The sequence below is a fragment of the Podarcis vaucheri genome, assembly GCF_965113315.1.
Source record: "Podarcis vaucheri genome assembly, chromosome: 6".
NCBI classification, from domain to species: domain Eukaryota; kingdom Metazoa; phylum Chordata; class Lepidosauria; order Squamata; family Lacertidae; genus Podarcis; species Podarcis vaucheri.
Window position 1 is genome coordinate 24,187,053 of NC_138764.1, and position 22,178 is coordinate 24,209,230.

The window sequence follows — 22,178 nt, forward strand, 5'->3', positions numbered from 1 at the left end:
CTACATAGATATACTAGTTATTCCACCTTCAATTGTTCCCGAAGTTTCTGGTGACATTTGGTAGCTGTTCCATCACATGGAACAGTCTCCTTACATTTGCATTTCATATAGCCACTACATCTCCATTCCCAGATGTCAATTCAGCAAAGACCCCCTCTGCTTAATGGGCAATGCAGGATTTAGGAGACCAGGAGACGCACATGGGTGACACACGGCCTGCACACTCAGGGGGAAAAACTTTCATTGCATGAAACACTGATGTGAAGAGGTGATGGTAAACATTCTATAGATTCAAAGTCAAAATGATCATTTTTAATTTCACAACATCAGCATATGTATAAACAGATTTTTAAGGGCCATCTCGTGTTCTTCACATTTGAAACCGTTCCCGAATTAATATGCTACAGAGCAAACGCAAGTCCAATTAGTTGTAATTTAGCATCAAAAATGTTGGTTAAAACACAACAAAATGAATAACAAGCAATTAAAAACAAGCAACTTCCAGCTCATGAGACTCTCTAGTTAATGCAGTTAGTAAACACAGGGCTGTATAGCTTCCTTTTTTTAATCATAGATGGGTAACCTTTGGCTCCCGCAAATGTTAACTGCAATAAGCTCTAGCCAGCATGATCAATGGACAAGGATGGGAGTTGTAGTCTAGCAATATCTTGAGGGCCATCGCTGTTCTAGAGTATCAAAATGATGCCAAAATACATAAAAAGATTACATGATTTGCCCCATTCCTAAAAATTAGCATTATATGTACTCCAAACCTAATTCACTTATCCAACATACTTACATGACAGCAGTACCTCTGAGTATTTGCTCCTGATCTTGCTACACATACCCACCTTTCCTTAGGATATGTGCAAATGTGGCAAAAGCCATAAAACCAGGAGTTTCTTGTACCTCTTTGGACCAAACGTTCAAATCTTCAACTCTACGTATTTCTAGCACTATTCAACAGCTAACACGCACATTTGGTGTACTCTGAAGACAACAATTAAGATAGAAGAACTCGCAAAGCAAGCTTCTTAGTTTTCCTAACCATAAAGAAGCTTGTAGCAACCATCTGTTTTAAGTGCTGAAACATGGGCAAGAACACAAACTACCCGGCACCCAAGTAGCCTATGGTTCCACGATTGTTTAAATGTAAGAACATTCATTTATAAAGGAAAATACTGTAATGAGGTAACAAGTACTAGATTTGTAGGAGGATCACAGAACCTCTGTATCAACGCTCATATACATTTTGGGTCTTTTCCACAACTATCTCAGAATAGGTCTCGCAACAGCTCTCAAAAGCACTAGAAGTGGAAACTGATTTATCAGCATTTATTTTTTTTTAGTGTTATTGGACGCTAAAAATGCTGGCCACCGTCTGACTAATCCGATGTTTACTCCAATTAAGTCACATGGATTAACAGACCATTACTTCCAATTAAGTTTACTTAGGACTGCCTCAAGTTAAACCAGGAAGGAAGGAAAGAAGGAAGGAAGGACGGACTTAAGAGCAGCCTACTGGATCACGATGGAAGTCCATTTCATCCCAGTATCCTATTCTCACAGTGGCCAATCAGATGCACTTAGGAAGCTGGAGCAGAGGACAACTGCTCTATCTCTCTCTGCCTGCAATTCTCAACAACCAGTATCTAGAAGCATACTTTTCTATACAGATATTTATTCCCTTGAAAAGCATGGGTCAGCTGTCTTTTATTTCACCGATTCTTAAAGCAACAGCAATGACTGCCAGTTCTCTCCCTGCCCAACTAAAAGTGCCATGTTTGATCTTTATAAAGCCCTATGTGTCTTAGAACGATTATGTCTTGTGTGTACATGCAGATTTGAATTATATTTCTGTTATGACAAATTGCTAGCAAGCCACAATCCCTGGATGCAATGCTAAACCTGGAAATGTGTTGTGTTTTCCCCGTGCAGGAAGAGCAAAGCTGGGGAGATCAGAACTTTAATAGTTAAAATAATTTTATGATCTGTAATATAAAGAGGAACGTGCGTTATTTGTACCTTTGAACTTCCCAAAACCTTTTTCATATATGAGAGGTGCATATTAATAATGCAAAGGTGGAGAGCTATTCATAAATGACCCAATTATTTCATTTAAGGTTTCTTGATGAATAAGATTACCTCATGAAAGTTGTTTTAAAAATAGCTGTACAATATTTAAAAACCACACGATTGTATTTTGAATGTTGAACCACTGCATTTAAAAAGACACTTCTTTTCCTTTGTACTTGGCAACTTTCCCCTTTGAGAGCTTTCTGACTGCTAAACAGAGAAGCAAGACTAGGGAAATATAAGGGCTATTTCCAACGAAGCAGTTCCACTAGTACAAGGATTTTGGGCTATGCAACGCCACTCCCTCTCCCCATGTCTCCCGTAAATTGGGGGGTTCCCTCAACCCCCATAGCAGGTTTGGGGAGAAGAAGTTCAATTGCACAAGCAGAAATCCTGGCACTAGTGAATTACTTTGTTGACTATTGTCGTAATAGCCTGTCACACATAATCACGAATGCTCATTAGTTGAAATATTCTGCACTGAGGGAGCTGTATCAAGACCCAGCAATGTTCCAAGATAAGACTGTTCTCTAGGATCCAATATTTGCTCAGGTCTGACCGGATGAACGATGTTTGCAGGCTGTGGAGTGAGTGTGTATTTTTCTAGAAATGCCAAATCCGTCGCTTGCTGGTAGTCCGTTGGAGGAGGTTGTGAAGAAAGAAGGTTGTGAGGCGAGGATGAAACAGGGGTGGTATGTTCTACAAGATCGGACTGAGTTTCGCGTATCTGCACGGGTATCAGTGTTAGTGGTACACACACGTCTGGCGATACATTCTGTAGCATTGTTTTGGTTTCTGCTTGATAAACCTTGGCTGGTTCCACAAACGGTTTAGACTCACTTTGGAAAGCCTTGTCATCGGGTACAAACTGGGTTGGCAAAGAGACTACTTTCTCCTCCGGCACCAGGCTTAGTGATTCTTCGGCAGACTTTCCTCCGTGAACATGGTCGGTATGATATTTCAGCTTGTCCTTTCGTTTAAATGTCGCATTGCAATACTGACAGTTGAAGGGCCGGGCATCCGAATGAATAACCATATGTTTCGTTAACGTCTTCTTAATCCTGAAAGACTGGTTGCAAATTTGACATTTGTACGGTTTTTCACCTGTGTTTGAAAAGTGTCAGAATAAATAGAGTAAATATTTCCTAATATATCAATAGGACATAGCGTTATTAGTTTCTTCGTTGCATGGAGAGGCGTTTTATTAATTTAAATATTTTGGCACACATTTGAGGGAGGGGAACCAAAGTTGTGATTTTAAGTTTTATTCTCGTTTTTTTAAAAACAACAACAACACAAAACCATTGCTTTAATAGCCAACAGGTTAATATTCGGGAAATGCATTTGTAAAGCTTATCGTAGCTCTATATCTAGTGCTAAGATGTCCTAACAATGAAAGGTAAAGAATTATCCCAACTGACTGTGTAATTAACCAAGATAGTCCACTAATTAGAATATGAGAAATCTAGTCTGTGACAACCTGTTTTCTTGCATAATGATTTATATAGAAACACAGCCAGATGGGCAGGGTTTTATTTTGTTTTGTTTGTTTATTATTCTACTGCTCAGAGCTAACAGTTCTGAACTGACAGTTTTGATCACATGGTCCAGTTCTTCCTAGAATATACCACTTTAGTTGAGATTCCTGCATTGAAGGGGATTGGACTAGATTGGATCCCTTCCAATTCTACAATTCTATGACAGCTCTCCAACATCAAGAACTTTGGGCATGTAGAAAAGCTAGCTTGTGCTAACTTTTCAGATGAGATTCTGAGATAGGAGAGCCTACAAACATGCATGAAACTGTACACTAAACTGTTAGCTAGTATTCAAATGCCAAGGCATACTATGTGCCACAAAATACAACTCTTGTGAATTCCATAATATGAAACATCACATTTATTCTTGCTGATCCAGCAAAGCATAAAGTCCACAACTGCTTACCTGAATGTGTCCTAAAATGCATTTCCAAACTTGATTTCCCCTTGAACACTTTCTTACAGACTTCACACTGATGAAATGTTGCCTTGTACCTTCAAGGAAAATGGAACACATTAGAAAAAAAGCTCCACATCCATGGATATTTTCAGTGTATACATGAACTACATCAAAATCATAGGCTTAACATTCTAATTCCCGCCCCTGCTTTAAATTGTGTCCTGGAGAAAGATATGTGTTAGATTAGAAAACAAGCAGAAAATGTCAAAGCAACTTTACCCTGTGCACTTAACTACCAGCATCTTGAGGTCAAACTAATTTGTACTCTTGATTTGAACTGCTGCTTAATCTCATTTTTTGTTTTAGCATTTTTTTTTATTGTTACATGCCACTTTGGAAGCCTTTTATCCACAAAGCAGCCTAAAACACAAACTAGAAAGGGGTGAAGATCCTGGTTCCCAAGCAGCATTTAAAACAAGAGTTCCCCAGTTTGGATGGGATGGGAAACTGTGGTTTGGCAAACTGCAATGTCTCCCTAAAGCCAAGTGTGCAGAGAAAGGGAGTGTGCTGGCACAAGGATCCTTCTTGTTACACTGAAACTGGGACATATGAATGTGTTTCAGAATTAAAATGAAAACTTACTTTTGCCACACCTTTTCTCCAAGATGAACGCTTTTATAATGAACACTGAGGTGGTCTCTTCGGCCAAAACATTTTCCACATTCTTCGCACTGATGGGCCTTTTCACCTTCAGAGAACCAAAAGCACAATCTGAATGAGCTTTAATAAAAAAGACCGAAGGCACCCAAACCAGGAAAACCCAGTCTGTCAGAACACTGCCAAATAATCATGTACATTTTCATACGCTTTAGGGTCAAGTCAAATGCATGGTTCAGTCCTGCATGTATGGGCTGTGATGTGCCTTGAATTCATGCATTCTCCTCTTCTACAGGCCAACAGGAGATCAAAGGCTTTTGTTTTTGAGCTAACCAAGGTTTCTTTGAATGAAAAAGCCAATGTCATTTGTCTACCTGAGTGTATCCTTTTGTGTTTTGTCAGATGGTCGTGACGAATGAAAGTCTTTCCACATTCTTCACATTCATACCGCTTGTCGTCATGGTGGACCCGCAGATGAAGCCTGCATTAATAAATGCACAAGGTTAACTTTGCACGGGATCTCTTGTGTTCACTGTTAAAGCTCAGCCTGCCAGCAATCTCCATAATTAGAACTGGGATGAAACAATAGCTCGGCATGCATGGGATGAGTTATTTGCAGCATTTAGACACAACCCTAAATCATAGTTTGTTTACATCTCTGAACCTACTCCAATCATCATCTTGTGACCCACAAATCATGATCAGAAACCATGATTTGAAATTGGGTTATGAATCTGTGCTTAGGTTGACTGGGGTCTGTTGTTACATCTGAACCTGCTATCCTAGCTTAATCCTCATTAATATTAGAGCTCTTCCTCAGATGCCCACCTGGCTACACAAAAGTGAGGTTACAGCAGTTTTAAAAGCTATTCATGGAAGGAAGGAGAAGTATCAGGAAAGGAAGAATGGCAGATAAAACTGATGGAGCACGTAGAGATGGCGAAACTGATGGGGAAGATCAGAAACCAGTAAGATCAAGTATTTCCTAAAGACTGGAGCAAAATTGTAATTTATTTAAAAGACCACTGTAAACAATTAAAATCACTGGCAGGGATGTAATGACACTTGTAATGTGGATTTTTTTATGATAATTATGGATATTTAACAGATGGATAATGGCAAAAGATGTAGCAAATTTAATCGTAAACATGGAACCCATGGAGGGAGGGAAGGAGGTCCGAAGGTTCAAAAGAACCTTGTATTTTAATGCTAGAAATTGTTTGTTAAAATGTATAAAATTGTGGGGGGAAAACAATTAAAAATTATATATATATATATATATATATATATATGCAGGTTTTGGTGTCTTCGGGTGTCTTCCCGTGTAAGAGTCGGGGTGTCTGTGCGACGTTTCGACGAGGTCTCACTCGTCATCTTCAGGCTGGTGCTTTCGGCTGGTGCTTTCGGCTTCTTGGTTCCAGTAACAAGAAGCCGAAAGCACCAGCCTGAAGATGACGAGTGAGACCTCGTCGAAACGTCGCACAGACACCCCGACTCTTACACGGGAAGACACCCGAAGACACCAAAACCTGCATATATATATATATATATATAAAAACATATAAACTTTTCATGTGGCAAAGAGTCTCTTGCTGGCAACACGCTCCTTTCCCTGCCTCCTCTTCCAGCCCAACTCCAAGTAACCTTGCAAAAAAATAAAAAGCGACCACAGCTGCTTTTTCTAACTTCTGCCCAAGAGTAAACGAAATGTCAAGAGCATTTCTGACATTATGCTACTATCAGTAATGATACAGACATGGGTTACCTGTATGAACTTCCATGACGAAAACTCTGCCCACAAATACTACACAAATGAGGCTTTTCTCCACTGTGGATTCTCAAGTGCTCTTTCAAAGTTGTTCTGGAGGAGAGAAATGGAAATATTTGAAGAATATATACTCTAGCCTTTTCATTGTGACCAATAGTTGCAGTTCTGACAAAGTCCAATACATTCTGAAGAATGGAGAACTACAGTTCCCATTAGTAAGATCTTAAAAGACTGAAAGTACTAGGTCAACCTTTTCCTATTTATCATACAAAAACTTCTGAAAAGTTAAAGGTTTCGTGTGTAGAAACAAATTAGTACAAAAACATTTCTTTACGCATGTATATTACTACCTACCTTTCTCTGACTGATTTCCCACAAATAAAGCATGTCCATTTTCTCTTTCCTCCATGAGTACATTCAATATGGCGCTTCAGATTGCCAGTATCATTAAACTGACGACCACAGATATCACATGGAAAAGGTCCTGGGAAGAAAGACAAATGCAATTTACATTGTTGCCACTTGAGCAACAAGGATCGCATCAAAGCCAAGCACATTATTTTGGACTTCAAGAATATGAAACAGACAGGCAAAATACACACTTCTAATAATCCCTTCATTACATACAGGCGTATTTCAAAAGCGGAAGCAGTATTGGTTATTTTGAGCAACTAAAAACAGGTTGAACACACATACTGAAACACAATCCTGGAAGAGATTTGCACAAGTTGCTTAGTGAATGATGATTTATGTCAACAAATACACACTGAAGAAAATGCATTTATATTTAATATTGACTAGCAGAATGGGATTTTCCTACCAAGATGGAACTTTTCTTGATGCTTCAGTCTTGCAAAGCGGGATTTAAAGTGCTCTTCGCAATATGTACACTTAAAGGGCTTATCCTGTGTATGTAGAATCATGTGTTCTTCCAGATGAGGTCTTCGAGTGAAAGACTTATTGCAAATCTAAAGTGATAGAACAGCCAACCAACCATTAACTATTAACATTCACTAGAATGTGCCATGTACACACACATGAGCTTCTTGAAGGCTGGACATCAATGAAAGAAATATATTATTCTGCTACTAATCAACAGAAGTGCTAATACTTAGACAGTGAGGAATCAATCAGAATATTATATTTCTGAAAATGCATTGTGACTCATGTGACACCTGAAGGAGCGTCTCCACCCCCATCGTTCAGCCCGGACACTGAGATCCAGCGCCGAGGCCCTCATTGCGAGAAGTGTGCTTATAGGGAACCAGACAGAGGGCCTTCTCAGTAGTGGCGCCCTCCCTGTAGAACGCCCTCCCTTCAGATATGAAGGAAATAAGCAGCTATCTTCTCTTTAAAAGACATCTGAAGGCAGCCCTGTTTAGGGAAGTTTTTAATATTTAATGCTGTATTGTTTTTAACACTTGATTGGAAGCCGCCCAGAGTGTCTGGGGAAACTCAGCCAGATGGTGGGGTATAAATAATTTGTTGTTGTTGTTGTTGTTGTTGTTGTTATGACTAGCGGCTATTCTACTATACCCATGTCTGATTCCTTCAAGTTTTAACCCATCTTCAGCATGAAGAGAGAATTCCTGTGCATCTTGATTAATTGCAGGTATTACTATTCATTATGAATTTACATGATCACGCTACCAGATAAAAATACTACCACATGAAGACAGTTATTTTTAAATCTTCGTTGCAGCCATGAAACCAGCTATATACCAAAGGAAGGTATTACACACAAATGTGCATAACAGAAAGTAGGACTGGTCTTTTTTATTTGGTGTTAAGAACTTGGGCATCAATCACTGCCACGTACCAATCACATTTTCTAAGAATGTCTCAATCCAACATATGCATAAAATTATTATAATAATAACTTTGAATAGCATTATACATTAAAAAATAAGTTGGGGGGGAAGAGATATCAAAAGCCATGAAATATGAGTTTTTGTCCATACACTAGAGTTTGGGGGGGCCTCCTCATAGGAGCTCCCTGTGCCCCACTATTACATGCACCAGAAAGTAAAGGAAACCAGTGCATTATATGAAGAACTGCAGCTGAAAGGGAAAATCCACACAGCCTGATTGAATGCACAGTCAGTTCTCTGAATCTGAGACAGAGTAGTGGGGATTATTGTTTTGTTGTTTCTGTTTTAACTATCTGTGTTTTTATCTTGTATTTTATCTTGTGAACTGCCCTAAAGTCTTTTGATGGGTGGTTTATGACGACGACGACGACAACCACCACCACCACCACCACCACCACCACCACCACCAAAAGTGTCCATTTCTTCCCAATAAAATCGAAGTTATGCTTACATCACATTTCCAGCCTTCACTCTTCTTCTTTTTGGAGAGAAATTCCTGTACTTTTTCAGGATGGAATCTGCAGGGTGGGAAAATCCATTGAGAAATTATTTCTAGAGTAAGGAAATTATAAGCTTGAGCCCAGAAAGAAATATTAGAAACAAGCTGTATTAGTACCCACAACAAAATACCGTATTTTTCGCACTATAGGACGCTCCGGCCCATAGGACGCACCTATTTTTTTGGGGGGGGGGAAATCAAGGGGAAAATTTTTATTTCCCCCCCAGGTTTGCGCAGCCATCCCCAAGCTAGAAGAGGGAGACGGAGCACTCTGTCTCCCTCTTCTGCCTTCAGGGACAGCCTCCCTAGCCTCTCTGGGGCAGCGCACTGCGCTGCCCTGTAGAGGCTTTGCGCAACCATCCCCAAGCTAGAAGAGGGAGACAGAGCGTTCCGTCTCCCTCTTCTGCCTTCAGGGACGGCTTGCTCCGCCGTCCCCCGAGTTTGAGGGGCTGGCGGGGGGAGAAGCAAGCTTGCTTTCCCCCCCCCCCCCCGCCAGCCTCCAGACCAGGTCGGGGAATAGCGGGGTGGCAGCGCTGCGTCTCCCCGCTGTCCCCCAGCTTTTGGGCTGCAGGCTGCTGCCCGCAAGCCTTGCGAGCCCGTGGGACATCCCACCGGGCTTGCAAGACTTGCGGATAGCTTCCTGAAGCCTGGAGAGCGAGAGTGGTCGGTGCGCACCGACCCCTCTCGCTCTCCAGGCTTCAGCGAAAGCCTGCATTCGCCCCATAGGACGTACACACATTTCCCCTTCATTTTTGGAGGGGGGAAAGTGCATCCTATAGGGCGAAAAATACGGTACTCTCCATGCTACATAAAAGAAGCAAAAATGTCTTATATATTCTCATTTGCAGTTTTGTTGCATATTATATTTTATTATGATTTTTGTGTTTTTATATTGTAATTTTATGTTGTGAACCCCTCTACTTTGTGACTGCTTGTTCACACAAGAATTTAAAAGACCTGATGGGAAAGGAGACGCTGTGCAGAAGAGTATCGACCTTCTTCCCCAACCAGTGTTCAAAACTCCCATTGTTCTAGGCACATTTTGTGACAGGGAATTTCATTAGCGCAAGCCGTTTCTAAGCTCTGGGTACAGTACTGCGCTTAAGATTTCAGATTAAAACTGCAGAGTGGAAGGAAAGGAGGACCTTTTTCTGCCTCCCCACTTCAGCTACTCTCTGAAGACTAGAGAAGAGATCCTCTTAAGAATATTAGGGGGTGGGCAGGGGAAGGAACTAGGCCATATGAAAAATGAATGTAATATTTTAGCTGCAGTTCATTCATTTTCAGCTTTGAATTTTTGTTATAAAAAAAGACTGGCTAGACATTCTGTTGTCGCACCTATAACCTAGATTTAAGGTACCATTTAGCTCCTAGCTTTCATATCTGTTTCTAACAGTCCCCAACCCTTAATAGCCTGGATTGCTCAGGGCAGCCTGACCCGACTTGGCCCAGGACAATCTGGGTTGAAGCCCGTTCCCCCTGAATCACCCTAATTCAGCTCAGACTTCGCCGAGGTCCAATGCACAGCCCAACGTATTCCCTGTATATTCCAACTATACAGCATCAGCAAAGCTGTAACATATTCTCATGTGCTGCCTTTTCCATGCCCAGCCCTTTAGCCCAAACATTATTTGAAACCAGCCTATACTGCTATACATATGGATTCCTCACCTATCACTCGTGGTTTGTTGTTTTCGTGTGTGTGTGTGTGTGTGTGTGTGTGTGTTGACAGAGCATCAACAACAGGCAAGCATTTGAATTGTCTCAAAATGCAAACGCTTGCCATGCAATGGAACAATGTAGTCACTTTATAAAATATGCAGAGCACCTCAACACACACATTTTTAATGCCATGGACTTTAAAAAATAAATGGTTGCCATATATTTCAAGCAGGTAGCTTATATATAAAATCCCCTGCGTCAACACTTTTTATAATCTTGTACTGAAAATAAATCACATCATCACAGCATGTAAGTATAGCATAAGAAATTTCATTCATACTTGCCTCTTCAAGTGCTTTACTAGGGTCTTTTTTGTGGCGTGCAGTTTGTTACAATATGGACATTTGTGTTCCTTTTTATGACATACAATTTCATCATTGTGCTTCTTTCTGTGTACAGTTAAGTTGGATTTGGTTGAATAGCGCTGATGACAGATATCGCACTGAAACGGCTTCTCGCCAGTGTGCACACGAGAATGGATCTCAAATTTCCCTACAAAACAAACCACTCCAGTTAAAATATTAGATACCCAACCAGCAACTAGTCCTGCAAACATTCAGTGCTACTATGCATCAAAGTATAGGTTCAGATGGCATTTCCAAGGTTATAGTGCTTTACATAAATAAATGAAGCCCTTCTTCAAGGAAGTATTTCCATTTGGGGAGAAACACGTTCTCTAAATAGGGAAATTGTTCTGTCTTCTTCTAGCTGATCTAGCAGAGTGTTTGGGATGTGGTTGTCACCACCACTAGTTCACAACCTGAGAAAACTCACTCAAGAGCTAAAACACAATGCAAAGTGTGTTGACGCACCATGTCAATTTCACCTAAATCGATCTCAGCTGGCACTGCAATGAAATTGTTAAGGTGCTTCCCCAGACTTCATAGGGACTCTACCAATGAGTTTCAGTTCCTCTGCTAGAGTCTTCTTGACCAACTAGTCATGCCATGCCTTGGACCATGCCCTGCTGTAATAACTGAGCACAGAGGTCTTTAACTTTACCGGAACCTGGATTAATTCACCAATTTAAATTTGTTGTTGTATATTGTTTTTACCTTTTGACTAAGGCCTGGCTCAGATGGCTGATCAGCATTAACAGCATGTAAGGCCACAAGGAGGATCACAGTATCAACTGGTGCCTCCAGTTTAGATGACTTCAGCAGGCCTTTTGTGAGCTGTCACAATTACATAAATTGCAGCATCCATGCAACTAACATACATGCCAGAATGCGGCAGGTTCAGTTCATAAAGCCATCACCATCATGTGTTCCCAAGAGTTGCAAGGCAACAAACTTTGTAACCAGACCTACATCTGACCTTCACTTTCGGTTGCAATGACGACTGGTAAAAGTCATGGTCCACCAGATGAAGACCAATGATTTAGAGCAGGGACATCTGAAGGCAGCCCTGTATCGTGAAATTTTTAAGGTTTGACATTTTGCTGTTATCATGTGGGAAGCTGCCCAGAGTGGCTGGGGCAACCCAGTCAGATGTGAGGGTTATAAGGATGATGATGATGATGATGATGATTAGATCCTCACTGGCATGCTTGGTGGTGACTCAGGAGAGAGCCTTCTTGGTGGCTGCTCCCTGGAGAAGATAGTCTGGCTCCCTCCAATCTTTTGCCAGCAGGTGAAGATCATACTGCTTTAACAGGGAACTGAGTGCTTTTAATGAGAGGGCTGGTGCTGTGCTGTTTTTATTATAATTATCTTCTGTATGTTTTAAACAGATTTTATATATCTAGTTTTAATTCTATCAATTTAATTGTTTTAAATTATTGTTTTTAGTGATTCTAGTTTTCATCTCAAACTGCCTTGAGTCTTGTCGGGTGAAAGGCAGGGTAACAACAACAACAACAACAACAACAACAACAATAATAATAATAATGGTGATGATCTGCCTTCCAGGTGATGGCTAGACAACAATCCCCATTCACCTGATCACTGGTCATGCTGACTGGGGCTGGCAAAAGTTGTAGCCCAACATCATATAGAAGGCATGTTAGATACTCTCAATTCCAATAATTAACACACGTGTTCAAATGCCTAACAACAACATGCATGTCTTTTTCAAAGATGACTTGTGCTTAAAAGAACTGTAACAGCAAGTCCGGAAAAACTGAAGTATTCTCTGGATTACACATCTAACAGTTCTTTTTTCTAATGTTATTTTCACATGCATTTCAAAATATGGTTGTTTAGGTAGTTAAATGACATGACCATAACTTGCTGTATGTTATACTAGCACAAAGGATATGGCAATATACAGAACACATGAGGTTCTAGTTTTCTTTTACTACTCCAAGGATGTCAGCTACACACTTCGCTCAATAATATGAACTGTAATGCTCTATATAGGACCTGCATTTACAGTGTGTGGCATAAGCCCTTTTAGAGTTGTGAGCAACGATCACAAAGACCACAAATCTGTTTGAACCTAAGAGGCAAAGCACATCGAGCATGTGATTCCCACTTACCTGCTCGATCAAATATTTTATTACACTTAGGACACTGCAAGTATTTTTTGCTACCGTTCTGAAAAATGACTGGGATATATGTGGAAAGACTGCCTCCAGAAATATTTCCTGCTGGATCACCTGTCTCATGTCTTTCTTCATCACATTCTTTTTCACTTTGCTCTTCAGACTCAGTGTCAGTTGTGTCCTCCTCTTGCCTGTCTTCATCAGTGTGATATTCACTTCCACTGTCTTCAGACTCATTGTTAGACTCGTCATTAGACTCATCATTTTTCTTGCCAGGACTCGCTTGATTTAAATTGCCATCAGATGCCTCTCCACTTTCATTGTCATTTTGATCAAACTTAGCCGGACATTTGCGATTTCGCAATGATCTTCTGGTAGAAGTATCTGAGCTCTCGACCATTTTTAACCCATGTTCTTTTTCCCGGGCAGAAGCTTTGTGTGCTCTGGACAAGTGATTTTCTAAGGATTTCTTGTAACAAAAGTTGCGATTGCACAGAGTGCATTGGTGATTGCTTGCTGCTTGGGGAGTTTGCTCACTGGATGTTTCTACCTGGGATGCATTCTCCGTCGCCTCTTCAAATTGCAAACTGGAAACATTTTCAGTGTTCAGCAGCTTGACTGCATCGATAATATCTAAAAACTTAGCTGCCTCTAAAACTAAGGGGATTTCATTCTTGTATACAAAAAACTCTGACGTATAGAGAAATTCAAGTAGATGGCGGAAAACTGAATGAGTTACGTGATCCAAGGTAACGACATTTGTACTTGGATTTTTGCTCAAGTAGGCATGAAAGTAACTACTCCCAACAGCAACTACTACTTTGTGGGCACTAAATTCTTTTCCATCAACAATTATGAGCAGATCACAAAAAGATGGTTGTTTCTGTCGATCATCATTTAAATATTTGAGTAGATTTCTGTTGTACTGCAAGGAGCTCAAAAGCTTTCTTTGAGCTGTTGATGGCGGGAGTTCTTTAGAATACTCAAGCTGGTCTGCAGCAGCTACTCCTGCAGAACCAGCAATAACTTTCTGCACAGAATCTGTAACAGGAATCTTATCTGAAGATTCCCTCCGATGATCAAGATGTTTTTTGTCATCTAAATTTGCAGTGAGCTTTCTCCTTTTCTTCATTGCAGTTGTGCCACTTTAAAATCAGGAACTTCATATGTAACCCAAAGTCTCTCAAACAGATCGCTGCTTCAGTAATATCTGAAATTATAATCTGTAAAAAACAAACAATTTAAACATGTTTTTTTGTTTGAAACCCAGCCACATGTAATTCCTCAGCAGGAATTAAGTTACTTCTGAGCAGGTAATATGGTTTGGAAATATATTCATTGCTCCCTCAAAGCCAGTCACCACCCACGCATATTCTAGAGACCAAAATGTAACTTTTAGTCTGAAAGATTCTACAAGGTACATATCAAGAGGTACACTTACATAAACCTTTACACAAGAGCTATGTTAAGTGGTCTTTAAGTGGTGATTTTTCATATTTGCACAACTATGTTAGAATAAGAGAAGGTTGTTTGCACACATATGGAGGTATTTTAAACTAAAATATATTCCCTACATAAGGCAAGCTGCAATTCTAACACCACTTACCCTGGTATAAGTCCCACTCAATCAAATAAAACTTACTTCTGAGTAAACAGTTATGATTGCACAGTAACACCACCATTTATCTGTATACATTAATGATGGGGAGAAATGTGGATAAACATTGTTAATATTTGTTACTTAATATAAAAAACTCAGTTTGTGTGTACTTACAACACTTGAAGTAGCAACACAAAACATGTTGACTAGGAACTAAGCTTAGATGAGCCTACCACTCAGTCTTTAACAAGATTTCCTCCAAACTGAGTTCTCTTCAAATTACAGCCTTGCTTTAAATTAAACATGCTTAAGTCCTGCATACCAAGTTCTTAAATGACCTATAAAAATGCTGCCCTAACAGCTCAATTTTAAAATGCACCAGGAAAACATGAAAATTTGCTTATTCAGTGTAGCATGGACACATTGCCATATTCAGGACCACTCTGACGCATTTTGCTGCCTGAAATGGAGCAAATGGCAGCCCTCGACTCCCCACTCCCAAAGTCAAGGCTATTTTGGCAACAGTGGCAGAACAACATCCCAGAAGCGTCTTTTCCTTCACCCTGGCACTAAAAATATGATGGTGATATATTTAAATAAGCAACAGTTTCCTGCTGTTTCATGACTGTCCAGTATCAGTTACCTCATTCCACATTCACATCTATTTTCCTTCGTCCTTGACACCCGAGATGTGTGCTTTCAGGGCCCACCCCATTCCTGCGATTGTGATCTCTTTGAACTGTTTTAAAATTTAATTGCCGTAACGGCACCCTGGCACCTGCTGGTGAATGGCACCCACTGGTGAAGGGTGAATATCAATAACAACAGTGGTAACAATAATGATAATGATAGTAATAGCTAGTCAAACCCTGGGATCATTTAAATCCTTAGCTCAGGCAAGGTCACACAGGTAAATTCTCCCTGCTGTCCCGGCATCACGCTTAAGACCTGAGCGAAACATATGGTAAAAGGAGATATCAACAAAAGGGCACAGCAGGGAAGGCTGTGACACTTGAAACTGCGTAACTTTTATCATCTCCTGTATTCAAAGCTTACTTTTGGTAGCAGCCAACAAAGTGAGAGTAGGATGTACATACGTGAACACACACACAAAAGCACTGGTTCATAGAATCCTATACAGTGGTACCTCGGGTTACATACCCTTCAGGTTACATACTCTGCTAACCCAGAAATAGTACCTCAGGTTAAGAACTTTACTTCAGGATGAGAACAGAAATTGTGCTCCCGCGGCGCAGCAGCAGCAGGAGGCCCCATTAGCTAAAGTGGTGCTTCAGGTTAAGAACAGTTTCAGGTTAAGAACGGACCTCCGGAACGAATTAAGTACTTAACCCGAGGTACCACTGTAATTGTAGAGTTTGAAGGGACTCCCCCATCATCTAATTCAACCTCCCTACAATGCAGGAATCCTGCCTGTGGGGAGCTTGCTCCACCAACAGCCTGACCCACTGCAACAAGGTCACAGGTTTGATCCCCATACGTGCATATTTCTGCACCTCAGGGGGTTAGACTAGATGACCCCTTGGGGTTCCTTCCAACTCTACGGCTCCATATTTCGCTTGGTTGGCACAAGATTATATTTGCGAACGGCATTTCCACCTGCGGTCTGAAAGCTGCTGGGTCCTCCTTACCACCCCTCAGCCGTCTCTGCCCCTAACTACTCCCGCCGACTTCAGCGAGCTCAACACGTGTCTAAGACGCCACGTTCACACGTGAACCCCAAAAAAGGAGATTCCCACCCCTGCGACACGGAGATCGGAACGAGCCGCCAGCAGCAGCGAAATAAAAAAACCTCGGCCAATAACAGATCGGAGGCGAGCACGTACACACACGCGCGCGCGCACAAGTACATACCTGGCCTTAGTCCCCCCCCTTCAACCCCTTTCCCAAGATCAAGGGCAGCGCCCCTCGGAAACCCCCCTGAAGAAGCACCGCTGAGGGAAGGGGAGGAGCGGGGGGGAGCAAATAACGGTCAAGGCGACGGCTGACAGCGCGCTCGGACACACCCCTCGCAGCCCCCACCCTCCCGGCGACAGCCGCCGCCGCCGCGCACAAGCGAGTCTCGAGCCACCTCGCCCCCACCCGCTCCACACACCTCTTTCCCCGCCATCACTTCCGGGTTCCGGCGTGCGTCGAGGCGCACGGAGGAAGTCGCGGCATGTTTACAGTAGGGGGCCCAGCGCACGTGCGTGTGCGTGTGGTGTGGGTGGGGGAAGGGGCGGGCGCAAAGGAAACGAGCCAATGGCAGGCGGGCGGGCGAATGAAAGGCGACGCCCTAGGGACTCGGGCCGAGCTGGCGCGCGTGTACACGTCGGGTTCTCCGTCGAGCATTGCGGGGCCAAAGTGTGTCGGCGCGAGCGGGGATTGGCGGGCGGCTCTGTCTGTCTGTGTCTTTCGCGCGCTCACTTCCCACCACAGGAACCGCACCAAAGCGGGCGCTCCGCTCAACAGCCGCTTCCGGTCTCCATGAGGCGCCATGAGTGGCAAAAGTATCCGTTTGGGGGGGACGTGGGAGCCAACTATTCGCCCGCCCCCCCATAAAATAGCTGAGGGCCTCCCGTTTATGTGGGGTGGGACATACCTGCCCCCCACCCCAATATGCTGTTAAAGCTGGCACCCCTGCTTCCAGGGTTATGAGAGGCTTTAAGGCGTCCTCAACCTCCAGGCAGCTCAGTATCCCCAGTCCAACAGCTCTGTTTAGTGAGGGAAAGGCTTGGTGGCCCCAATCCTGTCAGGGATAGCCTAACCTCTGTCCTCCACGCCCTGGGAAGCTCTAGGTTAGACTACTGTGACACATTGTACGTGGGGCTGCCCTTGTGTGGATTTGTAGGTTTGTAGAGATGAATAAAGACAGACAACGAGATGTTTTCTTTCAGAGAGCTTGCGTGTGTGCCAGATGAAAGTGAGAGAGAGAGAGATTCTTTTTCCTCTAGCCTCACAGCATCTCCTTTTATTCAAAGTTACAAAAAGCATGGCCACGAATGTGCTAGTGGCTGATTGGCTCAATACAAGACAAAGAAACTGAAATCCTATTGGCTCATTTGTATGTAAGGCGGGCTTACATAGCTTCATAGATCTTTGGCACATGAAAGACAGAATGTTAGAGCTGTATTTAGACAGGCATATAAGCTCTTAATCCACCTATGACTAAGATTGATAATGTTATGACTAAGGTGTTTACTAATGTTTAGATTGTTATATAAACTCACACAATTAATTATACATTGAGGATTAACACATCATTGTGATTTACACATCATTGTGAACTAAAGGTGAACTAAAAGAGAAAAAGTGTGGTATGTAAGGAATGCTATACAGAAAGATCTGTGCCAGGCACAGACCTTTAGCCTTGTGCGTGAAAGAGAGAGAGAAGCGTGATTGATTATAAACAGGCCTTATAGTCTGTTTTAGAAGCAAAGAGAAGATAGAAATAATTCCCAGAATGCAGGAGGAAAAGAACCAATGTTTTACTATACTAGGCACATAGAAATAACATGTCTACATCTCCTCCTTTTTTTTCTTCTTTGCGAGGTAAGGCAACTAGGTGAATAAAGCAACAATACTTCCGGATTAGTGGTTTGCCATCAAATGCCGGAAATAATACTGCTAGGGTGGATGGGGCAAAAGTACTTCAAGATTAGTGGTGTGCCAACGAATCTCAAAATAATCCTACCCACATCTCCCCTTTTATTTTTGTTTTTTACTTACTGGTGGCGTTGCCATTTCGCATAATAGGCTGCAAGGAGCGCGCTAGGTGGTGGTGGAGGAGAGAGAAGGCGAGAAAAAAGATTTGTAAGGCTAGGAATGCATTGGAGAAAGCAACAAAACAAAATTAATATACATACAATAATAATGATATAATAAAAGGCATTGCGTAGCCAATCGAGATTAGGGAGCCACGCCGTAGACCACAAGGAAAAGGAATCCCAGAGTCCGGAAAATCCGATATCCTTTTTAATGTGATGAGTGAGATTTTGCAAATGAGAAATTTGCCTTTGAACGGCCTTAGAATTGTCAGTGATGTTAAAACAGCACATTTCCTTGAATTGTTCACAACCATAATGATGTACCATGAGTAGGTAGTCCAAGGTAGATTTCGACCTTAATAAACCGTTGCGAAGTTCGGCTTGCTCTGTGTTGAGAAGATGAAGCGCCTGAGACGTAATATTCAGGGATTTTGCTGCAGAGCAAGCTAAAGAATTAATATTTGCGCTATTACGCACAGCCAAACCTGGAACACCTAAGAGAGAGACAGCTAAAGAGATGTATTCAGACCTGCTAGGGAGAGAGACAAGATCATCGCAGTCATCAGACAATTCAACACTACGCTGATGTCTAGAGTAAGAGAAATGATGTTTTCCAGGCAATATGATAGACAGACAGCTTAAACAACAAGGTGTACCGTGACTAATGTTTGCCGGAATGTAATTGAAAGTGTAACCTGGGCAGGACCAAAACCAGCCTGCTGGCAGTTCTGTGTACTTATATATATAAGAAATGTTTACATAATCAGAGCAATTGAAGTTATTTTTGCCCATTTTCACGCAGTTCTGTTTCGTACAGTTGACCATACGTGCACAAATAGCATTATAAGAGGCCACATATGGTGTTGTCAAATCAATAGCTAAAGGTGGGCGTTCACGCATTTGCGTGCCCCAATTATGATAACCTTTATATCCAAGGGTACGAAGTGAATCATTTTGAGGTAGGAATGAGAAAAACCAAGTATCATTCTGTATGTCATGAGGATCATGGCAAACTGGAATGAGACAAGAGCCAAGGATATCACCAATGGCTACTTGCTGAGTAAGGCAAAATGCTGAGACATTGAGTGTCCTTGCAAACGATTCCCATACATTTAACGATGTGGAATCACCAGTAGGAAGAGCTGAAGTAGAGAGAGGCAAAATTAAAATACTGAAAATGAGAATTATCATGGAATTCATATTAAGACAAGCAATGAGGGATAGAAGCTGGTTAGTAGGGCTTGCTTCCAGTTGCTGTTCTCTCCTATACTGTTCAGCTTGTAGAGAGAGCGATTTTATTTGGCCCCACGTCACTGGGGGATTGCGATGTCCCCGCTTACGAGTCCTGGGGGGGCTGGACGTCACATCGCGGGTGATCTGGAGTTGGTGGTTGAATTGAGGCAATGGATCCGGAAGAACCTGTCGCCACGCCATGGTGCAGCCGAATACAACGTGCAGGAACCCACCGAGCACCCTGTGGAGTAGAAACTGCAGCGTAACCCTTACCCCATGTAATCAATTTCACTGGTTCACTCCACTCATTGGAGGGTAGAATTTTATAGCGCACCAGTGGAGCTGGAAGAATTTCCTTTTGCTGGAAATGCTTTTGAAGACGTGTGTAAGATTGGTGATCCTGTATGGAGATATTCAAATGATTAAGAGTAAAGAGTACACTTGACAACCAACTTTCCTTTTCTGAAAGTGAGTTTGGAATGCCTGCTTTCTTTTCCTGCCTGTTCAGTGCAGTTTTCAGGGTACGATGAGAGCGCTCAACTATAGCTTGGCCTTGAGAATTATAAGGGATGCCAAACAGATGATGAATATCCCAAGTTTCACAAAATTTAGCAAAGCCTTTTGCACAATACGCTGGGGCATTGTCAGTTTTTATAGAATGAGGCTTGCCCATAACTGACATTGCACGAACAAGATGATTGCAAACATGTTTTACTTGCTCTCCTCTTTGAGGCGTAACCCAAAGGAAGCCTGAGAATGTGTCAATACAGACATGCAAAAACTTCCAAGGTGAGAAAGGGGCAAAATGGGTTACATCCATTTGCCACAATTGATTGGCTTCCAGTCCACGAGGGTTAACACCAGGGCTGGGATGGCCAATCTGATTGGAGCATTGAGGACACTGCTGAATAATTGCACGCACCTCTTCCAATGAAATTTGAAATTGGCGGCTAAGGGCTTTTGCATTTTGATGATGAAAAGCATGACTTTCTATAGGAGAGACAGGCAAAATCTTTAGCAAAGAATCTGCTTTTGCATTTCCATCTGAAATGAAACCTGGAAAAGGTTGGTGAGAGCGAATGTGCACTACAAAAAGTGGGTGAGAACGATTAGAAAGAAGCAGTTGCAAAGACAGGAAGAGACTCAACAAGTTATCATCTAATAAAGGACTTACATAACTGCCTTGCATTCTGCTTATGACGTTTGAAACATACAAACTGTCAACAATCAAGTTAATTGGTTGTGAGGAAAAATAATGCAGAGCTTTTATAGCAGCTGCAAGTTCAGAACGCTGAGCAGACTTTTGTGGGAGAGTGTACAGGCTATGCCACTCCTCATTCTGTTGCCAAGCAACAACTCCTCTAGAAGGAGCCCCGTCAGTGAAAACAGTCAGGGCATTCAAAGGAACAGGGGAAATGATTGAAGAGAAAGACATAGGGAATTGCTTGCTCATTTGCAGGCGAGTATCGGGTGGAATATGACAATCCACCTGACCCACAAAATCAGCGAACGCACACTGTAAATCCATGCTCGTAGAGAGAGCTGTTTCCCATTGTTCTAAAGGCATAGGGACAATAATTTGATTACAATCAACACCAAAAAGATGCTTACAACGTCGTCGTCCCTTGCTAATGAGCTGAGCAAGGAGATCCACTAAAGGGTTTACTGTGTTTCTTGGTGCATGATGTAAATAAAGCCATTCTAGTATATGAACTTTTGATGGACCTTTCTGAATAATTGCAGCAAAGGGTTGTACAGAATCCGTCATTATGACCAAATCAGGCATAACATTAGGAATCGCTCGATCCACCCAATGAATACGCATGATTGCTTTCAACTCTGCAACAGTTTTGAGTTGATCAGAGTTCAAGGTGATTTGCTCACCTGGAGATTGATGGCCTTTTAAGGCTGAAAACAGTGGCCTTAGCACTTCAAGAGGGATTTTAAAATAAGGCCTTATCCAGTTAATATTTCCCAGCAATTGTTGCAGTTGTACATATTTCATTGTTTTTGAAACATGAAGTTCTGGGATTATTGGAATGGAATAACTAGCTATCATTTTATGTCCTAGATACTGAAAGGGGGGAGATTCCTGAACCTTCTCTGGAGCAATTTTTAAACCATACAAAGACAAACTGGTTATTAAATCATGTTTCCAATTAGGGGGAAGGACTGGAGAATAGAAAAGGATATCGTCCGTATAATGCTGAATCTTAAGATGTGGGTACTTAAGACGAAAGGATTGAAGTGCCTTATCCACAAAATATTGGCACATGGTGGGGGAATTTATCATGCCTTGAGGCAGAACCTTCCAGTGATATCTCTCAGATGGTCTACAATTATTTAATTCTGGAATTGTAAAAGCAAAAAATTTGCGATCCTTTTCATGCAGGGGAATAGAGAAGAAGCAATCCTGCAGATCTATTATAGCCAATTGATATGAATGTGGAATCATATTTGGATTAGGCATACCACATTGCAAAGGCCCCATGGGTTCAATGATGCTATTTATGGACCTCAGATCGTGCAAAAATCTATATTTCCCATTTTTCTTCTTAATTACGA

At 41.9% G+C, this 22,178-nt stretch overlaps 1 protein-coding gene and 1 long non-coding RNA gene across 3 annotated transcripts; one reads left to right on the plus strand and one right to left on the minus strand.

Moving 5' to 3' along the window:
• Window positions 1–290: 290 nt before the first annotated feature.
• Window positions 291–16,836, minus strand: ZBTB41 (zinc finger and BTB domain containing 41). Of its 2 annotated transcripts, none has more exons than XM_082225451.1 (11): window positions 16,730–16,836; window positions 13,131–14,239; window positions 10,816–11,023; window positions 8,762–8,828; window positions 7,260–7,407; window positions 6,794–6,923; window positions 6,437–6,532; window positions 5,046–5,152; window positions 4,657–4,762; window positions 4,021–4,109; window positions 291–3,180 (listed from the first exon to the last, which is right to left on the minus strand). In XM_082225451.1, the coding sequence occupies exons 2-11, from the start codon at window positions 14,146–14,148 to the stop codon at window positions 2,525–2,527; spliced, it is 2,625 nt and encodes an 874-aa protein (XP_082081577.1). In that variant the 5' UTR covers window positions 14,149–14,239; window positions 16,730–16,836; the 3' UTR covers window positions 291–2,524. The 2 variants fall into 2 exon arrangements, with proteins under 2 accessions (XP_082081577.1, XP_082081576.1); XM_082225450.1 differs by having other exon boundaries at window positions 13,011–14,239.
• LOC309533916 lies at window positions 10,906–12,208 on the plus strand. The gene is made up of 2 exons (XR_014220527.1): window positions 10,906–11,043; window positions 11,599–12,208. It is a non-coding gene; the product is annotated as an uncharacterized lncRNA (long non-coding RNA).
• Window positions 16,837–22,178: the final 5,342 nt, after the last annotated feature.

Bases quoted from the DNA above. Each gene is read 5' to 3' on its own strand.
- ZBTB41 (XM_082225450.1), bottom strand. From the start codon at position 14,148: ATGAAGAAAAGGAGAAAGCTCACTGCAAATTTAGATGACAAAAAACAT. The intron at 11,024-13,010 runs GTAAGTGGGAAT...TTTGTTTTGTAG, and splicing joins TAAAATATTTGATCGAGCAG to GGAAATTTGAGATCCATTCT. The intron at 3,181-4,020 runs GTAAGCAGTTGT...TTTCAAACACAG, and splicing joins GCATTTTAGGACACATTCAG to GTGAAAAACCGTACAAATGT.